Source organism: Syngnathoides biaculeatus, chromosome 23 (genome assembly GCF_019802595.1).
Source record: "Syngnathoides biaculeatus isolate LvHL_M chromosome 23, ASM1980259v1, whole genome shotgun sequence".
Taxonomy (NCBI): Eukaryota; Metazoa; Chordata; class Actinopteri; order Syngnathiformes; family Syngnathidae; genus Syngnathoides; species Syngnathoides biaculeatus.
In genome coordinates this window covers 15,847,042-15,873,496 of record NC_084662.1, presented here as the reverse complement: position 1 = coordinate 15,873,496, position 26,455 = coordinate 15,847,042, and the positions used below count along the sequence as shown (strand labels likewise).

The window sequence follows — 26,455 nt, the reverse complement described above, 5'->3', positions numbered from 1 at the left end:
TTTGTTCATTATACGCCAAAGATAATTAAACACAGGGCATGTTTCTTGCTTTTTAACACAGCCACAAGACTGGGACGTTAAATAAATTCTAGTCAGACTATCTTGATTTAGACCACCTGCCGAAAATGACATCTGATAGCACTAATTGATAAATGTGGCATCCAAAATGACTCAACTATCTTAATTTGTTATTATTTATTAAAAAAAAAGACCTTCCAACATTATACCTTTTGGCTTTAATCTAGTGCAGAAGTGGTTCAAACCAAGCAAACGAACAAAATTCTGTCGTCTGAAAAAGTTGTAGCTTGAATAAATGATAAGCATTTTTGTAAAATCCCAACATTAGTAAACTCGGATAAGGTTTTCTGCCTCGTTTTTTTTTTTAAGCCCTAGACGGCGCACATATCTGCCATTTATGATTCTAACGCCATGAGATGGTTAGGTGTAGGTAGATGTTTTTTTTTTTTTTTTAGTTACATCATTACTCCTAGTGTTTATAAGGTCTTTGGTGAACCTACATTGCTGACTGGGATCGGAGTCGGTGGTCATCTTGACGTAGTTGGTGGGCAGCAGACCCGTAACGCCGTCTATCTCCCCTTTCCACCAATCTGGGTTGGTCTTGTCCAAGACGTTGATGAGCTGGCCTTTGGAGAAGCTCAGTTCGTCAGGATTGGACGCCTTGTAGTCGTATATGGCAATGACTTGGCACACTGTGGAAATATGGAATGCTGTTGGAGCATTTCTTTCATATTCTCGATATCAATCCCAAGGTCCATGTAATTTATCTATACAAGAGCTTTTTGCGTTGGTTCTCATTAGATTAGCTAAGGTTTGCTAAAAGTTGTGGTAAACAAACGACTCAGGAAATGTATTTTCACCTGGCAGAGGTGAGGGGGCCGACTTGTTGCTGGAAGGTCCGAGCACCTTGACGTGGGAGGACTGGACCCAGCCTCTCTGACGCTTTTTACCGCGAGCCTGTAGAAAGGAACAATGGAAATGTAATTTACTTGGTCGTGTGAACAAAAAAACAATTGCTTAACTACTTAATTATAGCACTAAAAAGGAGTCATGCTTTTTTCCTCATTAAACAGTTTAAATTTTTCACTTGCCAGGTGTGTACCAGACATACGGTATTTAGGAAGTTATGCATTATTTCGGGACTGGGGCCTTCATTTGACAATAAATAATGTTTTATTTTATTTTGTGAATATGTACCTCCACAAATAAATGCAGTATTACACTATGTATGATATTTTCTCACTACACGTAAACAGATTTATATCATTTCCATTTATTTTGTCCCAAGGTAAATAAGAAAGGTGTTGATTTGAGGTGGGCCATCTTTTTTGATTTTTTTAAAAATATGGTTTTAATTAAGTGGATGACACACCGAGCAGTTATTCATTATTTGAGAAAAACACGGCACATTTATTTATATAATGCTTGCTTTAGGAAACAAGTAAGATAGTTCCTTAAAGTGATAAATCAATTAGGGCTACCATATGATAACACCTATGGTAGGAAAAAAAAGGGAAGCAGTTTATTTGAGGTCTGGAATATGTTTTATATTGTTGAATGTTATGAATGAGAAATAAAAAAAAATATTTTTCCCCAGTAATTGTTGCAGTTATATATATTTTTTTATTAAGTGAGCAATAATCAATTGTAATTAATTGGGGTGAGTGTGACTTCTATTCGAGTGGGGGCCGTTATTTAGGGAACTGTGGTACATTTATTGAATTAATCCAAATTGGTGATTGTACATGTACTTAAGGCAGTAAATAAAGATGGCGGTTGTGTCCACACTGACCTGCAGTTCTCCCAGCCACCAACCAGATGAGTTCTTGACCAGGACCACAATAAGCTGGCCCGGAGACAGGCGCAGCTGATGTATTGCGGGGCCCGCTGAGGTGGAGGCAGTGACTGCCTGGGCAATCTCTGATGACCAATCAAAGACGAGAACAGCTGAATTTAGATCCGCGCGATCATCCCCTGTGAGTATTTGAATTGTGTATTCTCACCAGGTTTCCTGTTTGGCCCAACTTGTCTTGACACCTAAAACAAATAAAGCGTCTTTCCTTATACATGACAACATTGCAATACTTGCACATGAGATAAAGTTACCTCTGGCTCCACAGGCCTCACATAGTTGGACGGAAAGACGCCGGTTTGGTCGCCGATGCACCCTTGCCACCACTCCCCTTCCCGCTCCGTTACCACGATGACGTCACCTTCCTCAAAGGTGAGGTCGCCCGCTTCCGGACTCTCATATGTGTACAGCGCCACATATTCTTTGTTTTTGGAAACAACACAATGAGGCGTGAAGTCAGGTGACACCAAGGCTTTGAGTGTGTGCTTACCTTCAAGTTGAACAGCGTCACCCCCATCCAGTCGGTCCACGCTTTAAAGATAGCAGCACGGTACATTATTATTTAAATTTTTCTAGTTAATCGAGAGACTGATGTGTGTGCGTGTGTGTGTTTGTATAAGTCTACATACTCTATCCCAAATTCACCCTCGCCGAGCGGGAGGTTGCGGTGTGTTTCGGAGGAGGCAGTGGCGGATGACCAGGGCGACATGACCTGTGTCAGGATAGAAGCGGGAAACTGAGAGGTAGAATTTTAATTGTGTATTTTTGATAGCAACAAGAAAGAAGATAACAGGATTGGGGCTATCAATGCGGAAATTCTCTCCCTCTGAAGAGTGAGGATTCAGGGTTTAAGTAGTTAAACAGTTATTTTTTTTAGAATTTCAAAAGAAGACAGACCTAGTGCTTTTTGACTGTGGGTTGCCCACGCCTGCTTTAGTATGTTTAAGTGTATATGATTTGTGACTAGCCAGTGTAACCAATCTATGGGGAGGGGACCCACTTAAAGGGGAGCTATAAATATAAAAGTAGGCTATGTGTGTGTGTGTGTGTGTGTGTGTGTGTAGTATGTAATCACGAGCAAAGCAGGTCTTTATAACACTGACCAACAAAGAAGGCCTAAAATGCGTCTCGACCTCTTTAACAATTTACCTGTGATGTGTCTGATTGAAGAGGAGGAACGCCGTTGTCGCCCATCAGGTCGCCATCTGTTAGTCTAAAGGTAAAAATGAGAAAACAATTAAAAAGTGCTTCGCTGCCATCCGCTGGCATTTATATGCTATTATACCCTTTTTTAGAGAGGGGGCATCGATGGACCTTTCTGACCTGTCAATCACTCATCCAATAATAGCCAATCAGATAGCTGCATTGTCTTAACCCCTGGTGTGACACGCCCTTCTTACCTCATTGTCCCACAAGCAATGCTGGTTGCCAATAGTGTGCGCTTTGAAAAGTTAATATTATGAAGAAAATGGTCCTCAGATGCGCTTGGGGAACGTGCAATTCTGATGAAATATATCCTGCTAGCTTACAAGGGGCCCGGTTGATTCCTTTTCCAAAGCCTAAAACACAGTGGACGAAGTTTCTACGATGGATTAAGTTTTGCGGAAGAGCGCACGTACAACTAAATGTGGACAATATAAACAAACACTAGGCTGTATGTTCAAAGGTAACTGAGGGAGAAGTATCTTCTCTGAGTTTGATTGAATTATTATCAGTGCTTTATACATTGCAGGAGAACAGCTTTCACTTTGTTAGTGTATCAGTGACCTGCTGAATGAAGTGTGTAATGTTATATGCCGAAGACTTGGGTTAGTGATAGGTAAATGCCCGATGTCATGCAAGGGAAATGTCCATTTGCCTATTTGTATCACATCGAACTTTTAAGACAAAGCACTGGGTTCCATTACGAGCCAAGTCAAATGATTACACCCACTCACTTAGAAAAACTACAATGATATTACTCGTGATCTTTCCAAGTAAAAAGTACTCACCCTGCTTTACATGCGCAGTACGATTCCACTATTTTTTCCTGTTGGATTTCAATATGAAGTTTGTGAGGAGTCAAACTTTTTTGCATTGATCGGCGACATTTCGCTTTAACTCTGACAATGCGTCCTGCTCCGTCCAAAATCTTAATTCCGTGTACATATCCTCGCGTGAAATAGTTGAGACCTGTCTGTAGAACTCTCTTGGACAAGTCTGATGCATTTGGCAAAAAACATACCCCGATATTATCTGGAATACGCGATAGAGAAACGACTTCAAACATGTTATGTTCAATCGGCATTTTGAAAGCTTGTGGGACATGGCTAAGGGGGTGGGGCTTAAGGTCGCCATTGAAAAGGTCCATTACTTGCAGATTTTCACTATTGGCTGGAGGGTTGGGTTTCTATAGCCCAGGAATCGCATTCTAACTAACACTGACTACTTTTGTTTGGTGGTGTGGTGTAAGATTTTGATCAGGTTTAACAATACCTGGAGACAGGAAGCAGTGGCGGACAGGAAGTCTGTCCTGGGAACAAGGGGGTGCTCTCTGTGAATTTCTCTGCGTAACTGTGAGGAAACCAGCCCTTGTTTCCAAGGTAACTCCCGTACAGCCAGCCCGGCTCCCCCACCGTATGTTCGTCCACCTGTAGGCATTCTGCTCATCACAATGGTGTGCGTGTGTGGGTATTGAAAAACAAACAAACCTCGATGAGACAGTCGGCGTCAATGCTCAGTTCGTCCTTGTTGCGAGCGGCGAAGGAGTACAGCGCTTTGTAAGCAGTCACTTTTGAGGCTGCCTGTGCCTCCTCCTGCGCATTCTTCTTTTTCTTCTCCTCCTCCTCCCTCCTTTTTTGCTCCTCTATCTCCCTCTGACGCACCTCCTCCTCCCTCGCCATCCTCTCCTGCTCCAGCTTTGCCTGCCTGTGTCAGAAATGGTTACTTTCAATCAGAAATAACACGACACTCTTGTACTGCAAATAAGCTCCACTCACAAAAATAAATAAAGTTTAAGATACACATATTACACATACAGCCTAACCCTAACCCTAACCCCCACTATATCCAAGGTAGTTGTTGGCACCCTCTGTTTTTGTTTTTTTAAATAAGCGATTCAATTTTTTAAAAATACAGTGGTGAGTAAATAGGAATGACCTGGGTTACGACTTTTCGAGCGAGACTGACATTTGGTTGACTTTTTTGCTTTGACTTATAAGCAAAAAGTCAAGATATGAGCAATGTACAGGCACTGCTATTGACTCAACTCCCTTTACAACAAATAGCACTTTGGCAGATTCGGAACAATTCTTCAAAAACGAAGCTTCTCGCTCAGGGGTGACCAACGTGGTGCCCGTGGGCGCATGGTTGCCCGCGAGGACCACCTAAGGCGCCCACGAGGCATTTTCTAAAAACATTGCTGGTGGGTCTGGAACGTACCCGTGAGTTAACAGGGGTTCTTCAGTAGTGTCACAGAAGTGTATGTGATTGATGAAGTCAAGAAGAAGGAAATAGTACGGATAAACTTTCATCCATCCATCCATTTTCTGAGCTGCTTATCCTCACAAGTGTCACAGGAATGCTGGAAGCGGGGTACACCCTGAACTGGTTGACAATTAACACATTTTAGCGATGTGGGAGGAAACCGGAGTGCCCAGAGAAAACCCACGGAGGCAAGGGAAGAACATGCAAACTCCACACAGGTGAACCCAGGTCCTCAGAACTGTAATGCCAATGCTCTAACCAGTAGGTCGACCGTGGCGCTCCCAGATAAACCTCAGAAGTTCCAATTATCCCCACAGAGCAAAGATAATACAAGTACATCGCAATAAATTTGACTATTGTGAAATGGTTCATTTAGTTAGCTCAATTCCGAAACGGAAATTCGGAATATTGAGATGAACTGCACACTTGTGTGGAATATTTGTTTTCCAATAAATATGTTGAAAGCTTACATAGCAAACGAAAACCCCAAATTTATCTTTCTGGGAACTAGAATATTACATAATCAGGAAACAATGAAGATGATTCTTCATAAAGAAATTCAGCAGGAAGTTGTCATTTGAAGAGTATATGTTAAACGAATCTATATAATAATAATAATAATAATGATAATAATAATAATAATATTATGGACTGAAGTGGTCTGACTTTTCTACCATGTTCTATTTTTTTCTGATGTACCTGTACAATGGTTGTTCTATGTATGCGTTTTGTAGTGTATAGTCCGAACTTTATGGTACTTTGGATCTCATCTACCTGGCTTCCTCCTCCTCCTCCGCAATCCTCTGTCTCTTCCGCTCCTCTTCCTGCCATCTCTTCTTTTCCTCTTCCTCTTTCCGCTGTCTCTCCCGCTCCTCCTCTTCCTCCTTCTTCTGCCTCTCTTCTTCCTCAATCCTCCTTCGCTTTTGCTGCTCCTCCTCCTCCTCCCTGTGTCTCTTCAACTCCCACAGCTTCTCCTCCCTCACACGGTGCAAGTCGTCTAGGACCGACTGCTGCTTGGCCTGCTTCTCCCTCAGCTCCTGACAGGAAGCGCAGAATGTAACACCTTTCATGGAAAACTGGTTGTGGGGTTGAAGTTCTTTTCAGAGGACCACTGGAAATGGTCAAAACAACATTTACTGTAACATAACACACAATGCCAGACTTACTGTCTTTTACAGCATTGGGTCTTAAGACTTTTTTGTGGGTATTCTTATGGCTACTAAATTTAACCTTGCTCAGTGAAAATTGAGTTTTCCCCCAAATCCTCAGGGAGACTACTGAGGCAATCCATGTCCATCCATCCATCCATCCATCCATCCATCCACAGGCCATTACAAATCTGGGGTTAGCGTTCATTACTTGAGAATTGATTTTTATTTACACACTTACCATCCAGAATATGAACATGAATGATGAGGTGGAAAAAAAATATTTTTTAAACAAAAAAAAACCAAAAAAAAAAACAATAGAACCTTGAAGAGAAGAAATAGTTGGTTGAGACAGGCCAGCAGAGACAGAAATGCACGCAGGAGACAGTCATCCATGTCTTCAAGCTGACCGCATGCAAAAAGTTGAAAGACATGTCGTTAAAGATATGAAATGGAAAAAATAAGTGGAGAAAAAAGGAAGAAGTGGAGGACAATAATGCATCCAGGTAGCAGGATTGAAAGGAAAAAAGGAGAGAAAGAAGCAGTTAAAAATGCAGTTCCAAGCTGAGGAGAACAACACAGCAAAAATATATGGAGTCACCTGCTTCCATGCAATTTTTAGTTGGGCTCACAGTTGGACATAAAAATCAGGAATGCTGTAGATTCAACATTAATTAACGTTTACTGTTATTTTTTTTTGTTCTTTAAATTTTTTTTTAATTTAATGCATTTAATAAAATGTAAAATTGTCATTTTTTTAGTATATCACCCGTTTCTGTCAGACATCATAGGGGTTCTTCAAAAGACCGCTATGACTGTGAACCCATATAAAGGCTCATATCATGTTATTCAACATAGACAACAGAATGGAAAACTAGATTTGAAAGAAGAAGTCAGTAGTAATTAATTAAAAAAAAAAAAAATCTCATTATAAATGGTTCCAGGAAGCAAAAAATATTGCAAGAAAGGATACTTGCAATATTTTAACATTATTAAAAGTTTTGGTAAAGGACTTTTGGTATTTCAAAACAAAATATTTAATCGATAGATGATTTGCTTTTATGGGCCACATTAAATGATGTATCAGACAGGTGTGGCCACAAGGCCTTGAGTTTGACACCTGTATGATACTGAATTAATGGCTGGTACAGGAAATAATTTAATCTATATTATAAATAACGAGATTCCTCAAAATGTCCCAGGCATAAGGACTTCTTAACAAACAAAAAAGTTTTGTCAACGGTCACTTTCCTATTAATGATACAGCACTATTTCCATTAAATCCTTAATGTCAGGCTAAAATGTGATATATAAGTGGCCTTCCACTAACATATCTCACATTGACACACTTCCTATAATGTTTAGCACTGACTTTGAGTTCCTTGTTGTATTGTTCCATCTGTGCTAGCTTGTCTCTGGTTTCATTCTGTAGGGAGTCCAGCTGGTCTTTCAGCTTGCGGCAGTTGACACCTTTGTCGCTCACATTGGTAGCCAGGGAGGCCAATGTCACCGCTGCAACACCCAACAAAGAAGTGCAACGATTGAATCAGTTCATCCACACTATGAGTTACTAGGATGAAGGTTTCTGGGGTTACCTACGTAAAATTTTGCTGAGGTTCATGTTACGGAGCTTCTCAGTCAGCTTCTGTTTCTCAGGAACAAGTAAAGATAGCTTCATCTGCCATTCCTAGAGCAAGCACATGAATGCACAAAGTGATTAGAGGGTAGCTACAGGTTTAATAATGCATTATGTATAAAAATTTCAAGTCCCTTGGAAAATTGAGTATTTATGGCTGAACCAGATTGGGATGATAAGAAGTGCGGATAAATCATTGCGTGTCAAATGCAGTCTCCAGATAGCATGAAAATGTGCTGGACTGTGGGGAATGCCAGGGCATCGTTGACACGATTCTGTCATTTTTGCCCCTGGCAGAACAAGTAAAATATTTTACAAAAGTCATTAAAACACAAAAACATTTTTTAGTCCCCCCCCCCCCCCCAAAAAAAAAAAAAGAGTAATTAAAATTAGTAAAAAGAAAATTGTGTAATAAATACATGTAATTTTGAGAATTAAAAAATGAATAAAAATGTATTACCTTTTTTGTGCTCAAATACACAAAGAACTTAAATATTGTATGAACGTTTTCCATTATTTTGACTGGACTGATGATGCATAGAAACCAATTTTATGTATTTGTTAATTAAATTCAACTGCAATGATAAGTAGTTGTCATCATTACAATAATAATTCTAATACAGTAAAATCATAAACAACAACTTATGTCTGCTCATACACCAAGTATACTAAGAACAATAAATGTTCTGAAAAAAAAAAAAAAAAATATATATATATATTTCAAAATCAACCAAAAATAAACTATTATACTGTAGTATAATAGCCAACAACCGTTATAATAATGATAAATAGAGTGAATACTGTATGTCATCCAATACATGTAAATATTTTCACTCAAAACAAAATGTATTTATTTTTTTTAAACAATATTACTGTTAGTACGAACACATGAGTAAGCGTCATAATGATATGTTTGGACCTCCAACTGAAGCTGCAGCGCATTGATCTCCACAATGCGGGAGTCTCTCTTCTGATTGATGAGGTCCACTTCGGCCTTCCGGATGCACCTCTTGCTCTGGGCGTCGCGGAGGCGGTCGGAGATTTGCTTGTGCTTGTTGCCCTGTAGGGTGTCAAGCCAAAGTCATCGCGATCCGTCCGTTCGCTCGTTAGTGCCAGATGGAGGAGCGCGGGTCTCACCGCGGCCTCCAGCTCCAACTCCAGACTCCTCTTCTTGGCCCGGAGGTGAGAGAGTTCCTGTTGGTCTCCGTCACGTGTCCTGCTCAGCTCTTCCTTACGGCTGCGCTGCCACTGCTCCCGCCGCTGGCGCTCAAGCTCCTGCTTAGCTGCCTGCAGGACGGGAAAACATTTACATTTAATTTCATTTTTTTATGTAATTAAACTAAATTTAACTCATTTAAGTTGTAATTTGGAATTGAATTCATTCATTAATATTAGTAGGAATGTATTTGAAAAATTAAACGTCCTGCTTCAAAGAAACAAATAACTGACAGTTGGCCACTTGAAAAACTCATTGTACCTGTACAACAATAATAATTATCTTTTTTCTCATAAATGTATTGTTTTTAACATTAAAATAGCCCTGGAAAATCTTTGCCAACTTTGCAACCAAAACGGTGCCCGTCGACTTTGGTGGTGGCCTAGGAATTTAAACCGAAGCCTGGTGCTCACCTCCTTCCTCTCCATCTCCTTAAGCTTTTCTTCCTCACGCTGCCGCTCCATCTCGCGTTGCCTCTCCAAGCGCTGCTCCTCCTCCAGCCTGCGGCGGTGCTCCGTTTCGCGGGCCTCCCTCTCCTGCCGCTCCCTCTCCTCACGTGTCCGGCGCTCTCGATCCTTCCTCTGCTGCTCCTCCAGGGCCTGCCTCCGCTTCTCTAGCTCAGCACTACCCCGTGCAAAGTTCTCCTTCAGCTTGTCCTCAAAGGTAACTGGTAAAAAACATTGTAGAGGAGTCTGTCACCATATCCGTCCACAACTGTGTTTTGCTCTTTCTTTGCCTCAAATGTGAAGGTAAATAAATACCACTGTTCTTGTTCTTCAGGATGTGTTCTATCTCCAGTGGGTCTATTAAAGTGGGGCTACTGTAAGGTCCGTTGCCATTGACGAGTTCATTGCACTTGATGCCTCCTCTGCAATAGTCCAAGTCAGAATTTTAGTAAACAACTAGTTGTGTATTACTAGAACCCATCACCTTTTCCCACACAAAAGTACAGGAGATATCATGGTGAAATGGTCAATTAGAATTCATGAAAACTTTAACTTCACTATCATGGATGATTGTAACAGATTTCTCGCAGAGTGGTACCTCAGAGAAGGAGGTATGAGGTCTTGGGGCAGGGTGAGCGGGAGGGGGCGGCCGGTCTTGGCCATGTCCACTAGATGCATGGCCAGGATGAACTCGTCGGCCCTCAGTTGGCCATCCTTGTTCACGTCTGCCAGGTTCCTGGATGAATGTATGCAAGAAGGTCAGAAGCAAGACGGCGCATGCACGTCATTTTTACAGTAAAATTAATTCTGGAAAAATTGACAGAACACAAAGTAGTACAACAAACTAATATGGAAAAAAATTATAGCCGGAAAATGTAATGGCACATTAATCTTGTTTTTATGTTGGCTCATGAAAAAACTATCACATTAAATAAAGTTGACATGATAATTAAATACAATTACAAAGTATTTTATAGAATAAAAAAAAATAGCGAAACAGCAGTTTTCATGATTAATTTGTTTCGAAACGTTTGAATTAGAACAGAGATGAAAAAAAATTCCACAGGTACAAATAAAAATTACATGACAAAAAAAAATGTAATTGTTATAGATAAAATAAAAAGGATTAAACATACTACAAAACAGAATGAATCCCAAAACACAGAATGAAGCACATAATGGACAAAATATAAAAAAAAAAAAAAAAAATCCCAAAACTTTTTTTTCCTCCCACATCGCAAAAACGTGCATGAATTGGATACGCTAAATTGCCCTTAGGTGATATTTAAGAGTGCGAATGGTTATCCGTTTCATATGCCCTGCGATTGGCTGGCAACCAGTTGAGTGTGTACCCAGCCTCCTACCCGAGGATAGTTGACATGCTGCAGAACTCCCACAACCCTCATAAGGATAAGTAGCTTGGAAAACAAATGAATAAATAAGTGTATTGTTTATATAAATATATAAACAAGCAGGATTAACAACTGCAAAAAAAAGCAGGATAAATCCCTTAACCAGGAATAATTAAAGGCAATAATAAAGACAATTGTCTCATATCAGGATAAATTTTATCTCCACTGCACTTTTTTGTGTTGAAAAAAATGAGTCATGGTAAATGACAAACTGACCAGATTGTAGCCAGCTGCGTTTGCGTAAGGTTGGATGCAATCAGCGCGTTTCTCACTTGAGGTCCTAAAAAACACAAATATAAACACGAGAAGTTGTTGTTTTTAAAGCGTTCATTTTTTTACTTTTTTTTGGGGGGAGGTGCTCATGTAGTTGCACGCTTGAGCAGTCAGGCAGCCGTTTTGTTTGTTTAGCGTTTACCTGACAAGTAGCCGCTCATGAGCTTGTCCAATGTGTTGAACTGCTGCCGGTACTTGAGTCTGGATACTTGTGGTACTGCCCAGTCGGTCAATCCCGCTGCCGCCTTGGGAGAGTTGCTGGTCAGTGAAGTGGTGGATGAAGAGTTTGAGCTAAAAAAAAAAACCCCAAAAAACAGAGGAAGAAGAGGTAGGTCAAAGAAGGATCTGTGTAAAAATCTATGCATCTAAGTATTTATAAACAATTTCATCCATTATTTGTAAGGTAAAATTGAAAGAATGTGACCTCAGAATTAATTGGAATTTGCTCTGGTGACAAAATATCTGAGCTTCATCTAAGTCACAATAAAGAAATCTGTTTACACTGATAGCATGCAAATAATTTGGTCTTCATGTTTTAATTAGGCAAAACATGTAATTTTGACAGTTCAAGGTGGGAACACTGATGACTGGATGTGTGCAATTGTTTTTTAAATTCTTGATCAGGATTTTGACGGCAGCGTGCAACTCTCAACACCTAGGCACTTTTAAATTATAATTTGAAAGCATATGTAGTCTTCAGATAAAAGGCTGTGCATGTGTCTTGTTGTACACGCATTCCTGGCACGTGTTTGAACATCTTCACCTCAGGTGAAGACTGCATACAAAGGTGAAATCAGATACATGACCCAACCTGTTGCCTAAATTTACACACACACACACACACACACACACTAAGGTACAAAGCTACCAAGAGGGCTCCAGGATATAAGATACTATTGTTACAAAAATCTCACCCACAAACTAAAAACACAAAGAAACTTTGCAGGGTCAGCCAGTAATCCTGCTTTTTCGTTCAGTGTAAACAAACTCCGCCTGGAATGTTCAATGTACTGAACAAGGAAATTTCAACTAATGTATTTATTTGTTGTATGAAAGGAAACCAGGCAAATTTCCATTCCTCTCTGTTTGCAGCTCTAAACCTGCTGTGTCATCTGATTTGGGAAAAAATACTTCTTGCTTTTCCCAGTTATCACAATGTTCCATCAATTGTGAATTCACAAGTCTTTTTCAGCACATTTTGGAGAGTAAGAGATTAACTGTGCTTCCTTTTTTTTTTTTTTTTTGCAGTCTCACCTGCTGGATGCTAGGTCCACTAGAGAATTGGCATGAGACATCCTGTTGCTTCCAGGTGGAGAAAACGTCAGGGGGGAGGAAAAACCCGAGTGAGGAAGGCCTGGAAGAACGTGAGGATGAAACTAGTACACACTTTTGTTACCTTTCTAGTGAAACTGAATTTCTCAATAATACATAATCCAGTCCAGACATTAGCAAGCACAGTGAAGACCCAAAGTATTCACACTTTGAGTGAAAGTGACCTTTATTTTTGGAACACTAACAAATTCAAATGTAAGCTTTGATAGCTGTCTTGATATTGTACATTTTGGCTGACCGGCTCTAGAATATGTAAGAGGACTTAAGAATGATGATACAGTTCCGAGTTATGAGCATGGTCACAGAAGGAATTTAAGTCATATTTCAAGGATTGACTGTACATAAATTGTGCACTCAAAAGTAAAGGTGGGACAAAACATGGCCATTGCATTGTATTGTTAATACCACATCAGATATTGGAACCGTCACTAACCTTGAGATTAATATTTTCGATATGGTGCAAATCAAGGGTGGGATATTGATTTCAAAATACTTCACATCATTTTCGCTAATGACATGGTATTGGGTCAATCATGAAAAATATGGCTGGTATGGTTAGAGTAGGGCAACACTATAGTGGTTAGTACTGCAGTAGAGATGGTCGACAGAATGGCAAGTGTAAACGTGACTCAAGTGAACAAACTTATGAAAATGTAGTTACTTGGTAAAAGTAATGATTTTTACTGACTGTACTCCCCTCAAAATGATTCTCTGTATAAAACCGACCTGGAGGTCCGAGGAGGTGTAGGTGACACTGAGGAAACCCTCCGTTTCCCAGTGGAGCGATGAGAGGAAGCGTCATCATTGGCGTCGCCGATCGCACAGGAAGGTTAGCTGGGATAGGGGTTAGGGTGGACATGGTGGACATGGATGGCGGCATGGCAACAGAGAGGTTTGGCAAAGAGCCCATCCCTGCGAGGAGGATGTGCAAAGTAGGTTAAGATGGAGGGTCAGTTTTGCATGAACAGTGTCTCACGCTTATGGTTGCAGAAGTTAAAAGAGTTCAGACTTTACTTCATAATATTTTCTTTTCATTTTACCGAAGCGGGCCGACGAAGGGACATTAGCGACAGGAGGCTGTTTCATGACCATCGGAAGGGCAGCGGGTAAACTTCGCCCCTGCAATTTAATCTTAATGAGCTTCATGGCAATGGAGAACTCTTGTCTGTCCATCTTGCCATCGCCATCTAGGTCAGCCAGGTTCCTGGAAGAGAGATTATAGTTCACAAAAATTGGCACGAATTAAATCAGTGAGAGTACTTGTTTAATTCATGATGTACATGCTACGTTGCTTGTTGCCCTATCTCCTGCAGAAGACAAAAGATCTGAAAACTTGTGACTTGGTAAACTCAGGAAGAAGACAAAATAAAACACTGGACCCAAAACCTAAATGATAAAGTGACATGACTGAAAGAGAGTGCATAATATGCAGAGAAATTAAGTCCATGATCTCATCCCAAGTGTAACAAACGCACAGGATTATTTCGTGGGGCAGGAAGTAAAAATAATACAGGAATTTAGTGCCAAAGCAAGCAACCAGATAAAAGCAAAGCCAAACAATGGCAGTGAGTGTATGGTGAAAGCATTTCCATTTATAATCAGTGAGGAAGCCGGGAGTCCCGGTTACCAGATTTCAGCCAAGACGGACGGTGGCAGGCCTGACTGGAGGAAGAATCCTTTGGCTTGTTCACCTGCGATCAGGAGAACAATGGTCACAGAATATTCTGGAAGAAGCAGCAGACTGCATCAATCAATAAAAGTCCATACAATACACAGTACCTGAGACATAGCCGCAGACGGAGGAGAGGGTGTCGAACTGCTTGTCATGTTTACCCCGCTCCTCTGGAGTGATGGACCATACAACGCTGGATCCACCTAAATGGGACAAGACAAATGTACTTTAAACATTATATAATTATAAAGTCAGAGAAATATAATTATTTTACCATCAAAACCTAATTTTCAGTTTTGTATTTGTTGTTTCGTGATCCCACAAAAAAATCCGTTTTCCATGCAGTTTGATCAAAACCATTTTTGGGGTGCAACCAATTTGTCTTCTACTGCCAATTGCTAAAGAACAGAAAAAGCTCAACAACTTTTTTTCCTTGTAAAATATTTACATTTATTTATTTTAGTGGACTCAATTATATGGTCACAGAACACAAGAGTGTGTCTTGCAAGATCAGCCAAAATGCTCTAAAACGGATGGCAAGATGGCCAAGTAAACGAGTAAATTGATTATTAAAATTGGCATGTATATGTACTAAAATGGTTACCAAAGAATAATATAGGCACACATTAAAATGACAACTTAATGGAATGAAAAATACAGTACACCCATGAAATATTACAAACGCTACAGAAAATAAGATTTGCCCATGTGCAGACAGTTTTGGCCGTAAATGTAGAATTGTGACACCAGACCGCTATTGTAATTTTCATTTTGCGCACAACCTGGAGGGCATAAAGACAAGGTTGTTTCTTTAATTACTCTAGACAAGAGGAATTTTCAACACAACGCACAACAGTTTGAGAGTTTGGGGACAAATTTCTGCACTGTCTGCATAATTTGTCTCCCAAATGTGAGGACATCCACCCTTGGAGCGACTCTCTCTCCAGTGATTAATGCATAAAAATCCTCATTCAGCTGCTTTCACTGCTGGTGCATATCTCAACCCATTTTTTCATTGCGTGTGGTGGGCGCATTAAATATGCAGCTCAGCCGTAAAACTGGAAAAGATGGAGCCATCAATCAATTAATTACAGGAGAATCGTTCCAATTATAACACAACGAGAATGACTTCTGAAAGTAGCCAAATCTCTTTTTTACAAGGAGAATTGAGTGCCTGGAGATTATGTGGATGTAATTGTTGATGAGAATAAATTGAGTCTTCACAAAAGGAGTAATCAATCATTGCAGTCTGCAAATTTACACACACACACACCACACACACACACACACACACACACACACACACACACACACACACCGTAAATATAGTGCTTATTTCAATTCTAATCAAGGACAAAGCAACTTATGCATTCGAGATTCTCTCCCCAGCACCATATTTTCCATTTCAATATTAAATACAAATCTTTTGAAATATGATGAAACAGTAGAAACAAGTGCAGTTGATTGTACAGTGAAGAAAATAAATATTTGAACACCCTGCTATATTGCAAGTTCTCCCACTTAGAAATCATGGAGGGGTCTGAAATTTTCATCGTAGGTCCATGTCCACTGTGAGAGAGATAATCTATAAAGAAAATCCAGAAATCACAATGTATGATTTTTTTTAATGATTTATTTGAAAACCTGAGAAAACCAATGTTAATATTTGGTACAGTAGCCTTTGTTTGCAATTAGAGGTCAAACGTTTCCTGTAGTTGTTCACCAGCTTTGGACATACTGCAGGAGGGATTTTGGCCCACTCCTCCACACAGATCTTCTCGAGATCAGACCGGTTTCTTGGCTGTCGCGGAGAAACATGGAGTTTCAGCTCCCTCCAAAGATTTTCTACTGGGTTTAGGTCTGGAGACTGGCTAGGCCACACCAGAACCTTGATATGCTGCTTACTGAGCCACTCCTTGGCTTTCCTGGCTGTATGCTTTGGGTCATTGTCATGTTGAAAGACCCAGCCACGACCCATCTTCAATATTCTGACTGAGGGGAAAAAGGTTGTTCCTCAAAATCTCACAATACATGGCCGTGGTCATCCTCTCCTTAATACAGTGCAATTGTCCTGTCCCATCTGCAGCAAACACCCCAAAGCATGATGCAACACCCCCATGCTTCACAGTAGGGATGGTGTTCTTGGGATGGAACTCATCATTCGTCTTCCTCCAAACTCAGTTAGTGGAATTATGACCAAAAAGTTTAATTTTGGTCTCATCTGACCACAAAACTTTCTCCCATGAGTCCTCTGTATCATCCAAATGGTCAATGGCAAACTTATTTTAACCTTGACATGCGCTGGTTTAAGCAGGGGAACTGTGTATGATTTCAAACCATGACGTCTTAGTGTATTACCAACAGTCACCTTGGAAATGGTGGTCTCAGCTCTTTTCAGGTCATTGACCATGTCCTGTCATGTAGTCCTGGGCTGATTCCTCACCTTTCTAAGGATCATTGAGAGGCCACGAGGTGATATCTTGCATGGGGCTTCACTCTGATTGAGACAGTCTGTCATGTTTAGCTTCTTCCATTTTCTAATGATTGCTCTAACAGTGGACCTTTTTTCACCAAGCTGCTTGGCAATTTCTGCGCCGCCCTTTCCAGCCATGTGAAGTCATACAATTTTTTCTCTGGTGTTTTTGGACAACTCTTTGGTCTTGGCCATTTGACAAGTTTGATTCTCACTGATTACATGGGTGGACAGGTGTCTTTATGTAGCTAATGACATCACACAGGTGCATCTGATTCAGGATAATACATGGAGTGGAGGTAGACTTTTAAAGGTGGACTAACAGGTCTTTGAGGGTCAGAATTCTAGCTGATTGACAGGTGTTCAAATACTTATTTCCAGCTGTATCACACAAATAAATCGTTAAAAAAATACATTATGATTTCTGGATTTTTCTTTTTAGATTATCTCTCTCACAGTGGACATGGACCTACGATGAAAATTTCAGACCCCTCCATAACTTCCAAGTGGGAGAACTTGCAATATAGCAGGGTGTTCAAATACTCATTTTCTTCACTGTATATCAAAACTATACTTCATACTTGCTTTTTAAACAGGAATGGTTTCACGGTTAAGGTCATATTAACATTACAGTGGAACCTTGACTTACGGGACTTTTTGAGTTAGGAACTTTCACTTGGTCAATTTTTTTGCTTTATGTATTTTTGACTTCCCCGTACCAGCAGAACACACGGTAGCTTCAACAAAATACAGTCAAACTGGAAAACTAGGTACTCCTGGGTACTGCAATGTCCTTGCATATGGACAACGAGAGCCACGTTTGGCGATTACTGAAAGGGACGAATACAAAACGAGAACGCTCACAAGAAGCAATTCGCACACGGACACTCACGCTGAACTAACATACAATTAGATTAAATTTGAAAAGCGCTTTTCTTCAAACTCAAAGACAGTTGTCCACTCAGCTCCAACTCCTGATGGTACTCAGGAGACTGTGCTTCTCAAAAGGTATCCACAAAAACACACAAATATGACAGTCCATACGGTAATTACGTGTTACATAACCACTTTTTTTCTTTAGACTCTTTTATAATGTTTTAATATAATATAGTGCTATTTTAAAACACAACAAAAATGAATCTGTATGGGTGCCGGGGGCTGGAACGGATAAATTAGATTTAAATTAGTGTTAAAGAATTATACTTAAGTGAATGTATTGGTGTAGTTTATATTATGGTGTAAGCAAATGATTAAACCTGCATGCTATTGACTACGTGGGAATGATACGAGCTCATTGCACTTGGGAATGTTGATAATGCGATGAAGACTTGTCTGATAAGCCATTGAGCATTTCGACTCATTGGTTCACTTGCTTCAGGAAATGCCAGCCTGCCCATAACGGAACTACCCCCAAACTAACATAAACATCTCAAACCTCAAAGTCCCTTGGTCGCTGCCTCTAGATGAAACTGCATTGGCGATGTGTTCTAAATGTAGTGGAGGAGAACCAAACCAGAGACATCCAGCAAGAAGGTTCTTTTGATGTATTTAATGTACCTGTTTTCCCAACTTAAACTGGCCAGTCTGCCCCACATCACCATGGTAACACCTGTGCAGGTACATTTCTTCCCAACAGCCTGACCCACTTTTTGGTGTTGTCAGCAAAATTTGAGGTAATTAATCTGGCGTTCCTGGATCTGACGACAAGGATCCACCTGGAGGATTTGGCACAGCCCCGCAGGGACTGGAAGTGGGACGCAGCAAATCTCCTTAACATGCCGACGGTTCGATTCAGACAGGCTCGTTGCTGTTCGAAAGTTTACGGATGCTCAGCGGACGCTGGGAGGGCAGATAAGTGTAGCCCAGTCAGTGGTGAGCTTTCAAGGTTGTTTAAAAAAAGCGCGGGAAAATTGCAAAAAGGCTCCACACCTTGGCAGCCATCGGAAGTCAGCAGCAAAGAAAGTTTAAAAGTCAATTAAATCTCGCACTAAAAGGGGAAATGTTTGGTACAATTAATTTGCTGGTTTAATGGGCAGCAGTGGACATTGAGTCAGCAAGTTGAAATATAGTGTGGATGCTATTTTAATTTGTTTTATTTTTTATTAAAAAGGTGCCTTTTCCTTTTGTTGTTGTCATTATTATTATTATTATGATTATTATGTGTTGGGCAGTGTATTTTATTTTATTTTTATTTTTTTAACTCACAAGTATTGCATCTTGTCTTGTTGTTAGAATAGGTATCACCCAAGGGTTCCGATACCAGAAAAATGTTAAACCTAAAACATTTTTTTACTTGAAGCGATTATGTAAATCGTTGTACACTGTTTTTGGAACATTTGTTGTAAGGTGCTTGGAGGTGGTATCAGTTTTCTTCTTTTTTTCACAACTATGATTATTCTTGTTTTCCCTCTAAGGTATTTTTTTTTTTGCTCACTTATGGGTATAAACTTGGATGAGGATGACCTATTCGATTAGACAATTGGAGATGAGAGAAACCCTCTTATTCTGTCACTTGTAAAGGTATTATTATCCCACTTTTAATGAATGTAAATTCATTATTTCTTTTCCTTTCTTTCTCTGTATATAAAAATGTGGGGAAAAAAAAGTGGACAGTCGTGGAGAAGGGATGGTGAGGTTAATTTGAGGATATCTGAGGGAGTGGCAGGGGAGGGCAATGTGAAGGAGGTCAGTAAGCTATAGCGGGGCCAGGTTATTGATGCCTTGAAGGTGGAGATCAACTCCTTTGTATTAGTTGGGCTATTGCACAGTGAGCCTGTGAAGTTGTTGCAGGCCTGGAGTGATGTCAGTGGAGGGGGTTATAGGGATAATACGGACAGCAGAGTTCTGGACAATATAATTATTTCATGTTATTCTTTTAATTTAATTATTTTTTAAATTGTTTCCTCCATCTATTTCTCATACAGCTTATCCTCACTCGTGTCGTTGGCATGCCTATCTCAGCTATCTTTGGAGAAGAGGCCAATCACATATAAGCAAACAACCATTCACACTCACAGCGACAGGAAATTCAGAGTCTACAATTAAGCGCCTATCCTTGTTTTTGGGATGTGGAAAGGAAACAGAGTACCCAGAGAAAACCCAGACGGGCACGGACAGGTCGAACATAAAGACTCTACACAGGTGAGGCCGGATTTGAACCAGAGTCCTCAGAACTGTTAGGCAGATATGCTGGATCATTCCACCTTTTTTGCTTCATATTTTTACAACTGTGGCGGCACGGTGAATCAGCTGGTAAAGCGTTGGGCACACAGTTCTGAGGTCCCGGGTTCAATCCGGGACCCGCCTGTGTGGAGTTTACATGTTCTCCCCGTGCCTGCGTGGGTTTCCTCCGGGCTCTACGGTTTGATTGGACACTCTAAATTGCCCTGAGGTATGATTGTGAGTGGGGCTGTTTGTCTCTATGTACCCTGCGATTGGCTGGCAACCAGTTCAGGGTGTACCCCACCTCCTGCCTGTTGACAGCTGGGATAGGCTCCAGCACTACCCCACGACCCTCGTGAGGATAAGCGGCTAAGAAAATGGATGGATGTTACAACTGTAATTTTTTGGTTAAATTTGTACAGTAATAATAAAAAATAAAATAAAAAAAATTGATACTTTATGTATTTTTTTATAATATAATTATTTTGTACCAAGTACAATTTAATTATGAAAACGGAGGTTCCACTATGATACTCTATGAGGTCATAGTTTTTATTCAGTCAATCAAAAAGATAAAGGCTGCCTGTGGTGTGTGCTTCCAGATGCTCAATTCCATGCACTGCTATACCACAGCGCAGCATACCGAACAGCTCTCAAACCACACGGGTCCTTCTTCTAATATTGAAGAAATATAACACAGCAGAGGTGCCTGCATGGAATTTCAATTGACTGCGACACTTCCCTTTGTTGTCTTGGTGTCGTGTACACTCAAACTTCCATAGATCATCATCAGCTGCCCGCCTGTCCTCAGGGGAAGAAGGAAACCACGTGGTTGCTTTCATGACTATTTACATACAAAATGCCTCACCCAGGGATGTGCGAATGATTTTTGCCTGCTTATTTAGTGTAGTGCACTATGTACACCTGTTTGGGAAGTGTCCAGCTAACGGGAGCCCTCATGGCAGCAAAACAGTGCTAATAAGAGAGTGAGACAAGTGTGGCTAAAGTTGACTACTTCTTAGACAGGACTTCATTACAGGCAGCATGTTTGATCTGTAACTGAGCTGATTATTAGTTTCCTGTTGTGGCAAATCAAAAGAAACCTTTCAATCAAAAGTGGAAAACATGTCTTTTTGGGCATGCCTGGACATTTTTTTGTTTTGTTTGTGGCTTTAGTTATAATAGACATTCATACCAAACTTCATGTTGCTTTGGGGGCTCCTATTTTTGAAGGACACATGGAAATTCCCCAAATGAACTTAAAATTAGGTGACACAGTGCGGCAACTGTTCAGAACATTGGGCTCACAGTTCTGAAGACCACGGTTCAAATCCTGGCCTCACCTGTGTGGAGTTTGCATGTTTTCTGCGTGCCTGCGTGGGTTTTCTCTGGGAACTCCGGTTTCCTCCCACATCCCAAGAACATGCATTGATTGGAGACTCTAAATTGCCCCTAGGTGTGATTGACTGCATGTGCCCTGTGATTGGCTTGCAACCAGCTCAGGGTGGCTAGGAGTGACTCCAGCACTCCTGCGACCCAGGAAATAGATGGATGGACCTTAAAATTAACACTTTAAACCAAAATGACAGATTTCCTGTTTTCTCTTGGGCATGGCTCCTTGAGAATTTTTTTGTGAGTCTACTCATGGTACCCATACATAAAAAATATGTCAAACGTGTGTGTGTGTGTACATGCAGCAAAGACACTCTACTAACAACTAACTAACAACCCAGGTTGAATTTAACTCCTACCCAACATCCAAAACTTATCTTAAAGTTCACGTTTCACTGGTCTGTGAAACTGGTCCCTGCTTAGTGGATGGAGATGGCTCCATTTCCTTCGCGATCAGGCCTTGACGTTAACATTGTGGCTAGCTGGTTACTACCCATGCAGCATTGTCACAAGCCACAATGTTATATTGTATGTAAGTTATTTCCAAACAGAAATACATTTGCCACTTGGGGGTTCTAAGCTAAGCTTTTCCCGATCAAAGTACAATCTTCTCAAGACTTCTCAAAATAGCTTGAGAACAAATCAAATAGCTCTCCTGATCGCTCAACTGTCTCCGAAGTGTTGCAAAGCTCCACCTCTTCTCTCCCTCGATGTAAGGTGTGAGGCATTGTAAATTCAACACTGAGAGTCGGTCTGTTTATTTCTACAAGAGTGAGGGGAAAATCCATCCATCCATTTTCTTTGCCGCTTATCCTCACGGGGGTCACGGGGAGTGCTGGAGCCTATCCCAGCTGTCAACGGGTAGGAGGCGGCGTACACCCTGTACTGGTTGCCAGCCAATCGCAGGGCACATACAGACAAACTGTCATACTCAGAATCACACCTAGGCGCAATTTAGAGTGTCCAATTAATGTTGCATGTTTTTGGGATGTGGGAGGAAACCGGAGTTCCCGGAGAAAACCCACGCAGGCACAGGGAGAACATGCAAACTCCACAAAGACGGGGCCGAGATTTAACACAAGTCCTCAGAACTGTAAGCCCAACGCTTTACCAGCTGAGCCACTGTGCCGCCCTGAGGGGAAAATAGTTGGGTAAAATCCATTTGAATAAGCCTGTTTTGTTAAAAATGTAATGCTGTCAATGCTTTGGTATGGAAGGAACTGGTGAAAAAACGAAAGTGGGTGCAGATTTCTTTCCGCCAATTGAACGGCTCAGCTTTATCATTTTATTTATGTGGTCAGCCGAAGCGGCGAGTTTGATGTAGGAGGCTAGCAATGATGTTATAGTTTGTTCTACCATTTTAATCAATGGCACCCTATTAAAACAGGGATATTTTTTTTTTTTAGCATATTAAATTAGTGTTTGAACATGATTTTGGGGCGGTTTTGTTTTGATGTTGCTGCGAAATGGTAATTGATAGCTACTTAAATTATGCTGTTTGGTAAGTCAAGCAAGATGTCTTTTCTTTTTCTAATTTCCTGAAAAGTAGTCATTTTGGAGATGCAAGGATTCTGCCCAACATTGACATTTAGCTTAAAAAATATGCAATACAAAAGCAGCTCATACACACGTCATATTTATGTTTGTTGCCCTTCAAGTTCAACGTCTGCTTTCTTACCGTTCATGGCTGCAGGTGGAGGTGTTGAGAGGGAAGTCCTCTGCAAGGCCTGCTAGCTCGTAGACATCTGCAGTGAGAGAGAGCAGCCCACATAACTGAGCGTGCAGACTGAGTGTGTGCAGTGTGTGCGAGAGAGAGTGTGTGTGTTTCGCATGCTCAGGGGGCGACTGGCGCGAGGAGGATGTTGGAAAAAAAAAACAACAACGTGAAGGAGAAAAGAGAGGATGAGGGAGGCGGCGGATGTCTTCGTCTAGTGTCCGATAGCATGCGGCGGCCCAAGCATAGAAGCAGTGAGTCCTGATTTCCCCAGTGGCGTTTACAGCTTGTGCATCGACCCTCGGCATCCTTCTCGCTCTCATTCCTTGCTTGGACCAAAATTAAAGATTGTTCTTTCCCCACAAATATTAACATTTACATCGCTAATATGCTCAAATTGCAAAAGATAATCAAAAATGTACCATAGCCACCCTTCACACATTTTTCATCAAGAACATTCTTTAAGAAGCTATGTGGAAGAGAGCTGCATGGTGGATCAGCTGGTAAAGTGTTGGCCTCACAGTTCTGAGGACTCGGGTTCAATCCCGACCTCACCTGTGTGGAGTTTGCATGTTCTCCCTGTCCCTGCGTGGGTTTTCTCCAGGCACTCCAGTTTCCTCCCACATCCCAAAAACATGCAACATTAATTGAACACTCTAAGTTGCCCGTAGGTGTGACTGTGAGTGCGGGTGTTTGTTTCCATGTGCCCTGCGATTGGCTGGCAACCAGTTCAGGGTGTCCCCCGCCCCCTGCCCGTTGACAGCTGGGATAACTCCCCGTGACCCTCGTGAGGATAAGCGGCAAAGCAAATGGAAGGATATTACGGCTAACTAATGCCAATAGATGGGAGCATTGCGTCACTTTGGATTTGAGATGAGCACAACTTTTGAGAAGAAGTTAAAGATTAGGGGTCAAATCTCAGTTCGTCATGTCTGATTATAGGGCAGAGAAATGTTAACAAAGCGAAGTCGAACAAGTTTAGCAAATTTGAACAGCTTGAACAGAGTATGTACAAGGATGGTATAAACAGTATGTGTGGTGGTAGAGATAGTAGAAAGTGTGCGTGTTGTGATTGTGAGCTCACTGTGTAATGGAGAAGGTTGTCTAGCTACAAACTGAATCAGCATTGTTTTTGGCACATTTCTTTGTTTTATCTGTGAATAAATGATTATTTTGCCATCTAAAGCTCTTTTAAAGTCTTGCTATTGTTTGATAATTTGAGGTGTCAAAAAAAAAAAACAATGTTATTAGTGTCAAAGTCTCAATTAATGGCATTTCAAATGATTTAAAAAAAAAAATGGAAAATTGATTTGACATCAGAATAAATTGAGTTAGGAGCTTGGTCCCAGAACAAAATAAAACTTGTAAGTCAAGCTACCACTGCACTGTACTATCTTTTCTTGTGCAAACAAGCCAATCCTATCCACCCTGGTTGACAAACACTTTTGTGCTGCAAGGTATGTTGTTATAAAGCTGTGTCAAATACACAAGAAGAGCGTCTCCTTCTTCTTTCTTAGGTTTTCTGCTAAGAACTCACCATGGATCAGATGGACAGAAAACATTTTGAATTTTAATTTTCGCTATGAAAGTCACTTAGCCACAGTGGCTTACTTAAGCCGACAAACCAACGACGCTTTAACTCTCCCTGCATGCTGATTGACACCTGCACTTGGATGATCCTATCAATGCATCACTGTGTGAGTGTACACACATGCGAGAGAGGGAACGTGTCAAGCATACACACTTTGCATAAAAGGACCATCCTGTTCGAGTACAGGAAGCTTTGCCAAGCTGCTGCGAAGAAAGAAGCAGTCTATGTGTGTGTGTGTGTGTGTGTGCGCCCCTAAGTGCGTGTGTGTGCGCATTCATGCTCATACTCACCTTACCCCTGTTGTGCTTTTGCGGGTGTGAATCAATGTTAGAGCTCCTTATGGGTCATCTGTAAACAGATAGAACACACATGCAATTAATCAAATATTTTTTTCCTATCTTATGTCACATAATGTGAAGAATACTTTTTTTTTTTTTTTAAAAAAAAACAGGAACATGCATACTGACCCAATTTATATGTACCCCCCAATACTGTATTTTAGAACACACCATTTTGTGAATAAATGCCATGAAAACAGTCATAAGCCCACTTCAGACAAAACAGTTTTCAGTCCTCAATAGGATAGTGGGACAGGTATCACAATCCACTGCTTGAATAAGACTTCGAGACAAGAAATATACAGGCCATACCACAAAATGCAAACTACTCTTCAGCAAAAATAATCAGAAGGCCAGATTGGATTATGCAACAAAGTACAGAGATTAGCCACAATAGTTTTGAAAAAAAGATTTATGGACTGATGAGACCAAGAATAACCTATACCAAAATAGTGGAAAGGCAAATGTATGGAGAAATAAAAGATTTGTTTATGATGCAAAGCATACACGCTGAACCATAGTGGAGGTAATGTCATGACTGATTATGAAACAGCAGTTTCCCTAGTTTTTATTGATGATTGATGAACAAAACCACCTGAACCTCTAAATTTGCCTCGATCAGGTTTTCTATACAATATTTTTGACAGAGGAGAGGAAATAATAAGCAGAAGAATTGCCCAAGGACCATCTGTGGAGAGCTTCGAAAAGACCTGGAATTAGCAGGTAATGATGTCACAAAGAAAACTTCTCGCATCTGTGAGGATGAACAAATGAAGTGAGGGTGGACATTCCAGCAGGATAATAATAATAATAATCCAAAACATTTTGCCAAAGAGTTTCAACAAAATAAATAAATAAAATAAAGATGTACAATGCACCTCCTGATGACCTTACTTTAATCCAATCCAAAATCTATGGGAAGAAATGAAACTCAAGGTCCATTAAAGAAAGCCATGGAACTTTCACTTCAATAGCAGAGAAATGCATGTGACTAGTTTCCTTTTGTACAAAGCATTAAACAAATACCAGGTGGTGTGTTCGATAATTTCCCCCATGTCATTTCACATTAATACAGACAACTAAATTTTTCATCTTATTTGTTCCACTTTCTGTGAATGTATGGATTACTTTGGTTCCTCCCAACACCTGCAGACATTTCCATCTCAATAGCCCGTTTGAAAAAAAAGAAATGTATAAAATTTTAAGGTAATGAACTACATTAAAAACAGTTCAAATTAATACTAACTCGTGTTAATTGAAACCACAACAACTCAATTTTTGGTGGAGGTGGTAATCAATACCATGATCAGGTCTA

General features: G+C 40.6%; 1 protein-coding gene and 1 long non-coding RNA gene across 6 annotated transcripts in view; one reads left to right on the top strand and one right to left on the bottom strand.

The window, feature by feature from the left end:
- The window catches only part of LOC133496183 (intersectin-2-like), a 34,786-nt gene that overhangs the window by 7,871 nt on the left and 460 nt on the right, over positions 1–26,455 (bottom strand). For 2 of the 3 annotated variants that reach the window (XM_061811423.1, XM_061811425.1), the window contains exons 2-28: positions 25,093–25,150; positions 23,176–23,242; positions 14,578–14,673; positions 14,426–14,489; positions 13,839–14,002; positions 13,525–13,710; positions 12,721–12,820; positions 11,609–11,757; positions 11,410–11,473; positions 10,380–10,517; positions 10,097–10,203; positions 9,749–10,002; positions 9,257–9,406; positions 9,039–9,179; positions 8,083–8,170; positions 7,856–7,995; positions 6,110–6,372; positions 4,561–4,777; positions 4,346–4,500; positions 3,020–3,083; positions 2,500–2,582; positions 2,361–2,401; positions 2,125–2,291; positions 2,022–2,055; positions 1,811–1,938; positions 879–975; positions 519–710 (exon numbers count right to left, since the gene is read on the bottom strand). In XM_061811423.1, the coding sequence (XP_061667407.1) occupies positions 519–710; positions 879–975; positions 1,811–1,938; positions 2,022–2,055; positions 2,125–2,291; positions 2,361–2,401; positions 2,500–2,582; positions 3,020–3,083; positions 4,346–4,500; positions 4,561–4,777; positions 6,110–6,372; positions 7,856–7,995; positions 8,083–8,170; positions 9,039–9,179; positions 9,257–9,406; positions 9,749–10,002; positions 10,097–10,203; positions 10,380–10,517; positions 11,410–11,473; positions 11,609–11,757; positions 12,721–12,820; positions 13,525–13,710; positions 13,839–14,002; positions 14,426–14,489; positions 14,578–14,673; positions 23,176–23,182 (3,289 nt within the window). In that variant the 5' untranslated portion in view covers positions 23,183–23,242; positions 25,093–25,150. The remainder of the gene's footprint in view (positions 1–518; positions 711–878; positions 976–1,810; positions 1,939–2,021; positions 2,056–2,124; positions 2,292–2,360; positions 2,402–2,499; positions 2,583–3,019; positions 3,084–4,345; positions 4,501–4,560; positions 4,778–6,109; positions 6,373–7,855; positions 7,996–8,082; positions 8,171–9,038; positions 9,180–9,256; positions 9,407–9,748; positions 10,003–10,096; positions 10,204–10,379; positions 10,518–11,409; positions 11,474–11,608; positions 11,758–12,720; positions 12,821–13,524; positions 13,711–13,838; positions 14,003–14,425; positions 14,490–14,577; positions 14,674–23,175; positions 23,243–25,092; positions 25,151–26,455) is intronic. The other variant, XM_061811426.1, reaches the window with a different exon arrangement.
- On the top strand, positions 2,312–8,053 carry LOC133496187 (uncharacterized). Of its 3 annotated transcripts, none has more exons than XR_009793734.1 (4): positions 2,312–2,420; positions 3,041–3,089; positions 4,323–4,452; positions 7,916–8,053. It is a non-coding gene; the product is annotated as an uncharacterized LOC133496187 (long non-coding RNA). The 3 variants fall into 3 exon arrangements; XR_009793733.1 differs by lacking the exon at positions 2,312–2,420 and adding an exon at positions 2,476–2,613; XR_009793735.1 differs by lacking the exon at positions 2,312–2,420 and adding an exon at positions 2,478–2,613 and having other exon boundaries at positions 2,935–3,089.